At 46.7% G+C, this 12,539-nt stretch overlaps 1 protein-coding gene across 1 annotated transcript in view; it reads left to right on the forward strand.

Annotated features, from left to right (window-relative positions):
• The window catches only part of ABCC11 (ATP binding cassette subfamily C member 11), a 68,512-nt gene that overhangs the window by 33,490 nt on the left and 22,483 nt on the right, over positions 1-12,539 (forward strand). The window contains exons 14-19 of the mRNA XM_047791559.1: positions 1,364-1,567; positions 3,466-3,600; positions 3,678-3,774; positions 5,826-5,915; positions 8,665-8,768; positions 11,427-11,624. Coding sequence (XP_047647515.1) covers positions 1,364-1,567; positions 3,466-3,600; positions 3,678-3,774; positions 5,826-5,915; positions 8,665-8,768; positions 11,427-11,624 — 828 coding nt within the window. The remainder of the gene's footprint in view (positions 1-1,363; positions 1,568-3,465; positions 3,601-3,677; positions 3,775-5,825; positions 5,916-8,664; positions 8,769-11,426; positions 11,625-12,539) is intronic.

Below are 12,539 nucleotides of genomic sequence, written 5' to 3' on the forward strand. Positions count from 1 at the left end.
GAATACGCTGTCTTAGTCTTTTTTTCCCCTTCCTTAAACGATGCACCTGTACACCCTTGAGGGAAGAGAGCTCAGTTGTCTTGTTCCAGGTCATCTCTTTGGCAGGAAGAACTAGGTCTGGTCTGTAAAATGCATCAATAATAGTACTGACCTCCCCAGGATGATCTGAGGTTTAGGTGAGATGCTATGAGATGCTTTGACTAGTGCCTGGCATATAGTAGGTATAACCTATCATTAGAAGAACACAGTAGGCATTTATTAAGTCTTTGCTGAGTAAGTGAGCAACTGAGTAGGGAAACTGAGCTTTGCCCAGGCCAAGCAGCTTATCTAAGGTCACGTGGTGGGGAACTGGAGGCAAGGCAGTGACAAAAGGTCACGGGGCTGCTCTTTAAACTCTGCTTCTTCTCTACAGAGTCTTCAGAGTCCATGGTCAGGCAGGGATAGGACTTAGACCCCGGCTGCCTCGTCCTCAGAGCCTGGCTGAGGGATGGGGTAGCTGGCAGCTGCCTGGGGCTGCTGGTCTGGTTAGGGGACCCCAGACCTGCTGCCCAGGGACTCTAACCTCCAACTCTTGACATGACGAGTGTCTTGGAAGGTGGCCTTCCCACAGTAGCCACAACAGAGCCCACCCACCATGGCAGCAAGGGTGCAAACAGTCTTGGGAAACACCCCTAACTTAGGCCGGGGGGAGGGGTATGGGCACCATCGGTTGGTGGTTGCAGTCCAGGGAGCTTTAAAACCTAAGATGTGAGAAGGTGCTCTTTCTTGGGCCTAAGTGATTTATTTTAGCAACAACATTGTTACAAGTTTAATAGGCCTCTTTAGAATCTAACTGATGTAGAAAAATTGTATCTAATTATGAATTACAAATATTTTTTGCTTTTTTTTTTTTTTAAGGGCCACACCTGTGGCACGTGGAGGTTGCTAGGCTAGGGGTCCAATTGGAGATACAGCTGCCGGCCTATGCCAGAGGCACAGCAATGCCAGATCCGAGCCACATCTGCCACCTACACCCCAGCTCACGGCAATCCCAGATCCTTAACCCACTGAGCGAGGCCAGGGATCGAACCTGAAACTTAATGGTTACTAGTCAGATTTGTTTCCCCTGGGCCACAGTGGGAACTCTGATTTACAAATTTTAGTTAACGGAACATCAGTTTTTTTCATCCCCTCCTAAACAGATTTTGAAAAAAATATTTTTTTAAAGGCCAGGGGTGCCAAATCATTGGGTGTCCCAGGAGTGTGCACTGTGGGGAGGGGGCATGGGGAGGTGTCAGTCTATTGCACCTGCCCACCTGGCTAGTATGAGCACACCTGGCTGGCCTCACCCTCACATGGCTGGCCTTTGGCTGCCCATCTACAGATCGGGGAGCAGGGCATCAACCTCTCCGGGGGACAGAAACAGAGAATCAGCCTGGCCCGCGCCGTCTACTTTGACCGTGAGCTCTACCTGCTGGACGACCCCCTGTCGGCCGTGGACATGCATGTGGGGAAGCACATCTTTGAGGAGTGCATTAAGAAGGCGCTCAGGGGGAAGACTGTCGTCCTGGTGACCCACCAGCTGCAGGTGACCGCCCTGCCCGGGCTCTGGCCGTGATTGGCAGATTGGGTGGCTCCCTTGCTGTCCACGTGGAGAAGACAGGCTGGGAAAAATTGAAGCCAAAATTTAAAGTCTCCTTTCTCTTCAAAATTACATGGGTGGGTGGGACCCCCCCCCCCCCTTTTGGGTACCCTGGATGGGGCTCTGCCACTGCTTTCGAAATTACCAGACGAAAAAAGAAAAAAGAAAAAGAAAAAATTCCCTCCGAGAAGATTTCCCTGAGGCTTACAGTCTTCCGTTTAGCATTGCAGCTGTGCTGGCTACTTTCTCTCACGGGTCATTTTCCCTGGATATAACCTCAAGACCCTATTATTATTTCTCCCTCTTCTTCTACTTTGGCTTTATTATTTTTGGGGTATAAAATATTTGACATAACTACTCAGCCATAAAAAAGAATGAAAGGATGCTATTTGCAGCAACCTGGATGCAATTGGAGAGTCTCAGACTAAGTGCAGTAAGTCCTACAGAGAAAGACAAATACTATATGTTATCACTTATAGGATACATCTAAAATGCGGCACAAATGAACCTGTCTACAGAACGGAAGCAGACTCACAGATATAGAGAACAGATGTGTGGTTACCAAGAGGGATGGGGGGGAGAGAGAGGTTTGGACTGGGAGTTTGGGGTTAGTAGATGCAAACTATTACATTTAGGATGGATAAGTTGTGAGGTCTTACTGTACAGCACAGGGAACTCTATCCGATCTCCTGGGATAGAACATGAAGGATGATAGTATAAGAAAGGGGATGTATATAGATGCTTGACTGGGTCTCTTGTCTGTACAGCAGAAATTGGCACAACATGGTAGATCAACTAGACTTTAATAAAAAATAAAATATTTAAGACCCCCAAAACAGGTTAGAAAGGAATGTCGTCACAGCCCAGGTATATGCCACCCAGATGACACAGTCCAGCATGGATAGCCCGCAGGTTCTGTTTCCCCCCTCCCGCCCTCCTCGCTCTGTTTTGCACTGTTTCCGTGCACATCCTCATGCTTTTACAACATAAGTATGAATCTCCAGATGTGAGCAAGTGCCCTTTTGTGTATTTGTAAACTTTCTATAATTGCTATTTTACTTTTTTTTTTTTTTTTAGGGCCATACTCAAGTCATATGGAGGTTCCCAGGCGAGGGGTCGAATCAGAGCTACAGCCAACAGCCTACACCACAGCCACAACAACGCCAAATCCGAGCCGTGTCTGTGACCTACACCACAGCTCACAGCCATGCAGGATCCTTAACCCACTGAGCAAGGCCAGGGGTGGAACCTGCATCCTCATGGATACGAGTCAGATTCGTTTCTGCTGCATCACAACAGAAACTCTGATATTTCACTTTCTGTGTCCTTCCCTAATTTACTTTTCTATTCGACATCATATTTTTAAGACCTTCCATGTCAATATGTGAAGCTTTATTTCCTGCTCACTGGTAGAGTATTTCACTATCTGAATATTCCAGAATTTATTTCTCCAGGACAGGCATTTAGGTTGTTTCACGTTCTTCATTTTTACAAAAAAATTTTCGATGTACATCCTTCTCCTTGTACTTTTATACACATATTGGAGAGGGTTTGTTTTAAGGACAGCAACTTAGGAGTAGAATTGTTGAATCCTAATGTTTCAAAAGCTTTAATTTTACCAGATACTGTCAAACTGTTTTCCAAAGGAGTTGTACCAATCTTCAGCCCTCTCATCCCAGTTTTATAAGTGTTTTCTTTACCTCTAGTCTTTGGGCTTGACCAGTGCTTACATTTTTGCCAAACTGGTGGAGGAAAATCTTTGATCATGATTTAAATTTACCATCTCCCCTTTGAAGAGTAACATTGAACATCTTTTTGTATTCTTCTTTCCTCGGACTCTTCAGTATTTAGAGTTTTGTGACCAGATCATTTTGCTAGAAGATGGGAAAATCCGGGAAAAAGGAATTCACAGTGAGTTAATACAGAAAAAGGGGCGATACGCCCAGCTCATCCAGAAGATGCATGGAAAAGCCACACAGGTGATTTCCACCCCACCCCACCTTCATCCCCACAGGGAAGAGGACCCCTGCATCCTCAGCCTGTGCTTTCTCCCCAGGGTGTGCTGCAGGGCGGAGCAAAGGCGGCAGAAGAGCCACAGGTGGGAAGTCAGGCCCTGATCCCTTGCCAGGAAGAGCTTCTCAATGAAAATGCGGGTAATGGTTCTAGGGAACAGGATGAGAACCTCTGCCTGCCTGCCTGCCTGCCTGCATCCTCTAGAGACCCTGGCATTTCCTCATGCACCCCAGTCTGGGCCAGGTTGCTGACTGAATGAGGTCCCAGACATCACAGTTATAGGCCACAGATCCAAGTAGTGGAGGGCTGTGGGTGTGGACTGTGCTGGTCGGGAGGCTTGAAGCATCCAGGAAGCGAGTGTGGTTGGGGGAATAGCTGCGGGTGTGCAGAGGCAGAGGCAAGATGAGGATAGCTTTGGCCTCCAGTGGCTCAAATTTTAAACTTTGCAAGCCATCTGGACTTTCATTCACTATATATTTGTTGAGAGCACAGGTGCTGGAAATCAGAAATGAATTGGGCCCAGTCCTGGACATCCAGAAACTCATGGCCTTGCTCTTTTCTGAGATATGGTAGCAGAACAGAAAGACTTCCCTTTTTTCTTTCTTTTTGTCCTTTTAGGGCCACACTCACGGCATATGGAACTTCCCAGGCTAGAGGTTGAATTGGAGCTACAGCTGCCAGCCTACATCACAGCCACAGCAATGCCAGATCCAAGCTGCATCTGCAACCTACAGCACAGCTCATGACAATGCTGGATCCTTAACCCACTAGGCGAGGCCAGGGATCAAACCCGTGTCCTCATGGATACTCGTTGGGTTCGTTACTGCTGAGCCATGACGGGAACTCCAAAAGACTTCCATTCTTTATTTATTCATTTTATTTTTTTATTTTTTATTTTTTGTCTTTTTGCCTTTTCTAGGGCTGCTCCTGTGGCATATGGAGGTTCCCAGGCTAGGGGTCTAATTTGAGCTGTAGCTGCTGGCCTATGCCAGAGCCCAGCAACGCGGGATCCGAGCGGCATCTGCCACCTGGACCATGGCTCACGGCAATGCCGGATCCTCAATGCACTGAGCAAAGCCAGGGATCGAACCCACAACCTCATGGTTCCTAGTCAGATTCGTTAACCACTGAGCCACAATGGGAATTCTGACTTCCATTTTTTAAAGTAAGACAAGTTCTGGACTTGAATTCCAGCTGCACTGCTCACAAAGCTGTGTGACCTTGGCCGAGCAACTTAACCTCTCTGAACCCTCATTGACAAAAGTGGAGGTAATGGTGCATACTTTGCAGGGTTGTTGTGGAGATTAGATGAAGCCAGCTATAGGGTTACCTTCAGGGCATTGCCTGGGACCTTGTAGCTTTCTGTCCCCAGTAGAGTCTTCAGCTGCAAAGATCAGAAACTGATTTGGGCAAAATAATTATTAATTGGCAGGAAACTGTGTAGATCACAGAATGAAAGGAAAAATTGAAGAACCACACCTCAAAAACTTTGGGGTCTAAAGTAGCAGTAACGGGTACAGAATCCTTTTGAAGAAAACCTGCTCCAAATGTTTCCATCATTTCCTGCAAGATTCAAATTCCACAAAGAGAGCCCTCTTCCCCAGGGAAAATTATGGTGTTGCTATTAGAAGAAGGGAGAGTGTCAGGCAGAAAGAACAGATGTCCCCCACAGTGCCATCTCCTGCTGTTGCTATTGCGGTGGTTGTCATTATTAATCTACGCATATTTCCAGGTACAGGTCTCTCTGCCCTGGGAGGCATTATTGACTGTTTTTTTCTGAGGAGTTGTTTCAGAAGCATCTTAGCAACCTTCTATAGGCCTGTAGTTATCATATGAGGAAACAGAAGGGTTAAGTGGTTTGCCCAAGTTGCACAATATCATATGACAGTTCTGGAGCCCAGCTTTTCTGGACCTAGGTCACTGCTTTCTTCATCCTCTCTTGCTGATTTCTCAACCCATCAAGCTCTCGGGAGCCCCAGGACCTCCGGGGCTTATTGAATGGTTAGGATGGACCCCCTCCCAGAGTCTGGAGTCCAGGCAAACCTGGAATCCCTGCTGGTGAGGATTAGACTTGGGTGCAGGGCTGGGTGGCAACCTGGGAAGAAGGCTTTGCAAGGCTCCTCTTGACCCAGGAGGAAGATATAGGCAATTGGGAAGCTTATCCTTTCCTTCTTCTTTCTCCCTGACCCAGGGCTGGAGAATCAGCTCACAAAGAAGGAGGAGATGGAGGAAGGGTCCCTGAAATGGAGAATCTATCACCACTACATCCAGGCAGCTGGAGGTATGGGCTGTCAGCTGCCCCAGGCCAGGCCAGACGAGGGCCAGGGGCTCCCTCTTGGACCTGCCCTACCCATGAAGCTGGGTCTGACAGGAATGTGCGAGGTCATGTGAGGTACAGGGGCACAGCAGAGCCATGCCATTCATGAGTTTAACGTGCACAATCCCAACGATACTCATATAATAACTCTACCACTGTAGTGAATGCTGGAAGTTAGGTTTTCAGGTATACTTGTATGAAAAGGTACCTGGCATTTTAAAAAGTCAAGTATGTTCAGATGTGCAGACGTGCCAATTATTGTCATGGAGGAGAAATGTATACTCACAGATCCCTAGAAATAGGTATGGCACACTTGGCAGAGCCACAAGGAGAGCACCAGAGTCTGTTTGGAGGCAGAAGCGTGATAAGGGAGAGCATGGTCCAGAGCCTTTATTGGGTGTTTTGGTGGGAAGGAGTGGGTGAGGCAGGGAAGGTACATGGAGGAACCTTAGGAGTGGATGCTTTGAACAATGTAGGGTGGCTTGGGGCAGGGTCGGTACACTGAGTAAGCTTAGGATTGGGTGCTTCAAGTGATTTAGGGGGGCTCTGAGCCATAGGGGTGGTCCTAGTTGTCTGGTACCTGGTCCTGGGCTGATTTAGAGCAGCAAGAATATTGGTTTGGGGAGTGAGAGTTGGATAAAAGAGGTGACTGGGCGTGTGGGCTGTGGATTGGTTGGTTTGTGTATCAAAGATGTGCTTACAAGGAGCCATTCAAGGAATTAACTAGCCCCGGAAGGAGCAGTCTCTCAGGATTAAGGCCTCCAGTAACACACCATTAGGAATACAGACAACCAGAAAATAAAGTTGGTATATTTTCTTGAAATAAAGAGTGCTAACAGTAGTCTTTATTTCAGTGTTTTTTTTTTGAACTTCAGGTCCTGATATCTGCTAGTGGGTTGTGAAATCAGTTGGTGGGTTATAAAGAGCAAGGAGAATAGAATAGAAAATTGCTGCACATGTTGCAAAAGTAAAATTGGTGAAGCTTTCATTTTGGAATGTATTAAAATATATTTCTGAAAGTGGATGGCAATTCAGAGTTTCAAAGCTACTGCTTCACTAAATGCAGTTTATATGTGCATGACCAAATTCATGCACATATAAACTGTACAGTGTGGTAAACACAAAAGCAAGTATATGAGTACTTGTTGAGTAATTTGATTTTTGAGAGTAATTTTGAATCCGTGCCAACATTTTAATCCTCATTGATTTTTTTCTTTCCAATGTAGCTGGTTTACAGTGTTCTGTCGATTTTTTACTGTACAGCAAGGTGACCCAATCACACATACACATATATATTCTTTTTCCCACATTATCCTCCATCATGCTCTATCATAAGTAACTAGATATAGTTCCCAGTGCTATACAGCAGGATCTCATTGCTTATCCATTCCAAAGGCAATAGTTTACAACTATTAACCCCAAATTCCCAGTCCATCCCACTTCCTTCCTCTCCCCCTTGGCAACCACAAGTCTCATTGACTTTGGAACCTAGCCCTAGGTAAGTGTGTCTTCTCTCTACCTTTCTAGGGGCGGAAGAGGTAGGCTGTGCCTAGGAGGTTACCTTTCCCACCCCTTCCACCGTGAGCAGCCCTGTAGGATCTTACACAGGGCCCAGGTGGAGCAGGGGAACAGAAAATCTTGGGAAATGCATGAATGAATCAAGACATCAATTGATCTGTATTTACAAAGTACCTATTATGGACTGAACTCTGTTCCAAAAAGGGGGGATGAAGTCATCTAAGTGCCAACTGTGGCATCCAGCTGGAGAATCACACCATTGGCATCCACCTTATTTCAAAGTCCATGAAGAGTAAAATGTTGGCATGGATTGAAAATTACTCTCGAAAATTAATTTACTCAGAAAGTACAGAATCCTATACTTGGCTTTTGTTTACCACATTGTACAGTTTATATGTGTATGAATTCGGTCATGTACACCATTTAATAAAGTAGTAGCTTTGGAACTTTTAAATGCCCTCCAGCTTCAGAAAGTAAGAGAGTGTTCTGTGACCAGGGAGAGTCTCAAGTGTCATTCATGAGACATAGCCCTTGAGTAGAGCTTATGGAAGGTAGAATTCAGGAAACAGAATATGGGCATGGGACATAGACTGGAGGTAGAGAGATGCCAGGGCAAGAGACAGATGCTAAAGGAGGCCTTGAATCTTGGGTGTTCCCACCCTTGGCCTCACCCACTCACTTGCTTTGTGACTTTGGGCAAGTTACTTCCTCTCTTGGAGACTCAGTTAATAGGGATGGGTATTCTGAATGCAAAAATAATGCATGTATTTAGTACGATGGCCAGTGCATGGTACCTAAGAGGACATTCCACGTAAAAAGTAGGTGGTGTTATTATTTGGAATGCTGAACCCTCAGGACCTGCTTCTGGGGAACTAACTTTAGAACACTGAACCAGGCCCTGGGCTGGGTGCTTGGCATGCATTATCTCATAGCATCCTCAGAGTGGCCCCATGAGGCTGGCAGGAGTACCAGCACCATTTCATTGGGAAGGATTGTGTCCAGGGTCATATAGCTTCTAATTAGTAGAGCCAGGATTTGAACCCAGGGCTGCCTCCTCTTGTAACCCAGCTCTTTCCAGTCCTCTAAGGGATCCAAGGTGAGATCCAAGGGAGGTAGATATAGGGAGATCCAGGGGCCTGGGATGGCCATGCACCTTCTTGTGGCACCTGTGTGTCACCCTCCTCTCCCTCGCCAGGTTATCTCATCTCTGCCCTTGTCATCCTGATCGTGCTGGTGATAGTCTTCCTTACAATGTTCAACTTCTGGTGGCTGAGCTACTGGTTGGAGCAAGGCTCAGGGGTGAGTGTCAGGGTGGGAGTGGGGTGCATTGCTGTGGGCTCCTGTGGAATGGGGGGCTTCTTACACCTCAGGGCAATTGAGTGCAAGTGACAAGTAGGGCTCTGGAGGGAACCTCTGGGAGCTAGAACTCCAGAGCTCCCTCTCGGCGTGGCCTCCTGTGTTTACAGAGTGAGTGGTCACCTCTGCAGTCTCACTGGGGCAAAACCAGGACGTTTCTGTCCCTAAACAGCTCCCTAAGAATCCTTTACAGTCTCCTGTGTGACTTTCCTTTGGCAGCAGTGTGGCTTTCTCACTCCATGTTATTTATTTATTTACTTATTTATATTTATATATATATATTTTGTTTTTAGCGCCACACCTGCAGCCTATGGATGTTCCCCAGGCTACGGGGGGCAAAGTGGAGCTACAGGTACCAGCCTACACCACAGCCACAGCAACGTGGGCTCCGAGCCACTTCTACCACCTACCTCCCAGCTCATGGCAACTCGGGATCCTTAATCCACTGAGCCAAGCCCAGGATTGAACTTTCATCCTCGTGGATAATAGTTGGGTTCGTTACTGCTGAGTCACAATAGGAACTCACCATGTTATTTAAAATATGCATCTGTGCTCCTTGTGGGATGCTGGGAGGCCATGTGAAAGATGAACAAGATTGGACATTAGAGCAGAGAAAATAGGTTTCATCCATCACTCCAGACACGGAGAAAAAAAGCTGAGTTCCACTCTGATTTGTGCAGAAGGAATCTTTTTTTTTTTTTTTTGTCACACCCACAGTTTACGGAAGTTCCTGGGCCAGGGATTGAATCCGAGCTGCAGCTGCAACCTACACTACAGCTGCAGCAACACCAGATCCTTTAGCTCACTGCACCAGGCTGGGGGTTGAACCTGCGCCTCCACAGCAATCCAAGCCACTGCAGTCAGATTCTTAACCCACGGTGCCACAGCAGGAACTCCTGATGTGGACTTTTTAAAGGGAAAATAAGGGAGGAGGGCAAGCAGGGACTCAGTGGGGTCAGAGAAGTAAAAAAGAACAAAAGGCTGGTGAAGGTCAATGGGATTAGGCCAGCTGTGTCTGCAGCCAGCGGGCTGTCTATCCCTGCAGAGACCTGCACGCAGAGGCTCTGTTCTTTCTGATGATTATATTCCAGAGGAATGGTTCTCAGGTCCTTAAGGATGCTGCTGGAGCCCTAGTAAATGCTCTGAGAAAGGGTGATCAGGGCTTACCATCAGTTGCAGGCTGGAATAAACAGTAACTTCCTGGCAGAATTTGAGCTTTCTCAGGCAGGCAGGCATCTTAATGTAGACAAGTGGAGGCAGGGAAGTTGGGGTCCTCCTATTGACACTCCTAGAGCCACTAGAAACCATGCTAGAAATTTGTCAATTTATTTATTTATTTATTTATTGTCTTTTTGCCTTTTCTAGGGCCACTCCCGCGGCATATAGAGGTTCCCGGGCTAGGGGTCTAATTGGAGCTGTAGCCGCCGGCCTACACCAGAGCCACAACAATGTGGGGATCCGAGCCGCGTCTGAGACCTACACCACAGCTCAGGGCAACGCCAGATCCTTTACCCGCTGAGCAAGGCCAGGGATCGAACCCGCAACCTCATGGTTCCTAGTCGGATTCATTAACCACTGAGCCACGACGGGAACTCCTGGTCAATTTCTTAAGCACAGGAGTTTGAACGGAGTTGTTCCATGTCAAAGGTTCTGCAGCTCTCAGCCATATGTGACAGGTTAATTCATGAATCTTCCCAGCCCCATTCCGAGGTAGGTATCACTATCTCCATTTTATTTTATTTTTTTTAAATTTATTTTTATTTTTTAGGGCTGCACCCGTGGCATATGGAAGTTCCCAGGCTAGGGGTGGAACTGGAGCTACAGCTGCTGGCCTACACCACAGCCACAGCAATGCCAGATCCGAGCCGCATATGTGACCCACGCTGCAGTTGAGGGCAATGCTGGATCCTTAGCCCACTGAGCAAGGTCAAAGATCAAACTTGCATCCTCATGGATCCTAGTCGGATTCATTGCCGCTATGCCACAACAGGAACTCCCTGTGCTGTTTTAATTTTTGATAATGCGTAGGAGCCTCCCTCGAGAGGTAGAGGTGCTTAAACTCTTTGCTCTTAATCCTGAGGTTCGATCCCTGCCCCGGGAACTTCTGCATGCCAAGCATGTGGCCAAAAAACATTTGAAATTCCAAACCTCCCCCATTGACCTGTTCAGGAAGAAATAACATAGAACTATCATTTCCATTTCTCATATATCATTTTAAAAAAAAAAGGAGGTTGAGTTTCCGATGTGGCTCAGCAGGAACAAATCCGACTAGTTTCCATGAGAACGTGGGTTCGATCCCCGGCTTCACTCAGTGGGTTAAGAATCCAGGGGTTGCTGTGGCTGTGGTGTAGGATGGCGGCTACAGCTCTGATTCCACCTCTAGCCTGGGAACTTCCATATGCTGTGGGTGTGGCCCTAAAAAGCAAACAAACAAAGGAACCAGAGTCACAGGCCACATGTCACAAGTTACATCAAGAAATGCTCCCAGCATCCCCCAGCAGCTTAGGACATTGCAAGGGTTTGGGGCGCCTTGTGTCCGGAATTGGGGACAAAGACCAAGCACACTTCTTATCGTACCCCCTTCCCTGTCCTTTCTTGAAGACCAATAGCAGCAGAGAAACCAACAGAACCACTGCAGACCCAGGTGACATCCAGGACAACCCTCAGCTACTCTTTTACCAGCTGGTGTATGGCCTCAGTGCTCTGCTTATGGTCTTCATGGGGATCTTGTCCTCGGTGTCTTTCACCAAGGTCATGGGGAAGGCATCCACCGTTCTGCACAACGAGCTCTTCAACAAGGTACGGGCTTGGGCACTGGGCATGGCCACAGGCTGACCTCTAACCTTGCCCAACTTTTTTTTTAATTGCCAGACTTAATTTTTATTTATTTATTTATTTATTTATTTATTTATTTTATTTTCCCACTGTACAGCAAGGGGATCAAGTTATCCTTACATGTATACATTACAATTACATTTTTCCCCCACCCTTTGTTCTGTTGCAACATGAGTATCTAGACAAAGTTCTCAATGCTATTCAGCAGGATCTCCTTGTACATCTATTCTAAGTTGTGTCTGATAAGCCCAAGTTCCTGATCCCTCCCACTCCCTCCCCCTCCCATCAGGCAGCCACAAGTCTCTTCTCCAAGTCCATGATTTTCTTTTCTGAGGAGATGTTCATTTGTGTTGGATATTAGATTCCAGGTATAAGTGATATCATATGGTATTTGTCTTTGTCTTTCTGGCTCATTTCACTCAGGATGAGATTCTCTAGTTCCATCCATGTTGCTGCAAATGGCATGATGTCATTCTTTTTCGTGGCTGAGTAGTATTCCATTGTGTATATATACCACATCTTCCGAATCCAATCATCTGTCGATGGACATTTGGGTTGTTTCCATGTCCTGGCTATTGTGAATAGTGCTGCAATGAACATGCGGGTGCATGTGTCTCTTTTAAGTAGAGTTTTGTCTGGATAGATGCCCAAGAGTGGGATTGTGGGGTCATATGGAAGTTCTATGTATAGATTTCTAAGGTATCTCCAAACTGTTCTCCATAGTGGCTGTACCAGTTTACATTCCCACCAACAGTGCAGGAGGGTTCCCTTTTCTCCACAGCCCCTCCAGCACTTGTTATTTGTGGACTTCTTAATGATGGCCATTCTGACTGGTGTGAGGTGGTATTTCATGGTAGTTTTGATTTGCATTTCTCTTAT

This window comes from Phacochoerus africanus, chromosome 8, assembly GCF_016906955.1.
Source record: "Phacochoerus africanus isolate WHEZ1 chromosome 8, ROS_Pafr_v1, whole genome shotgun sequence".
NCBI classification, from domain to species: domain Eukaryota; kingdom Metazoa; phylum Chordata; class Mammalia; order Artiodactyla; family Suidae; genus Phacochoerus; species Phacochoerus africanus.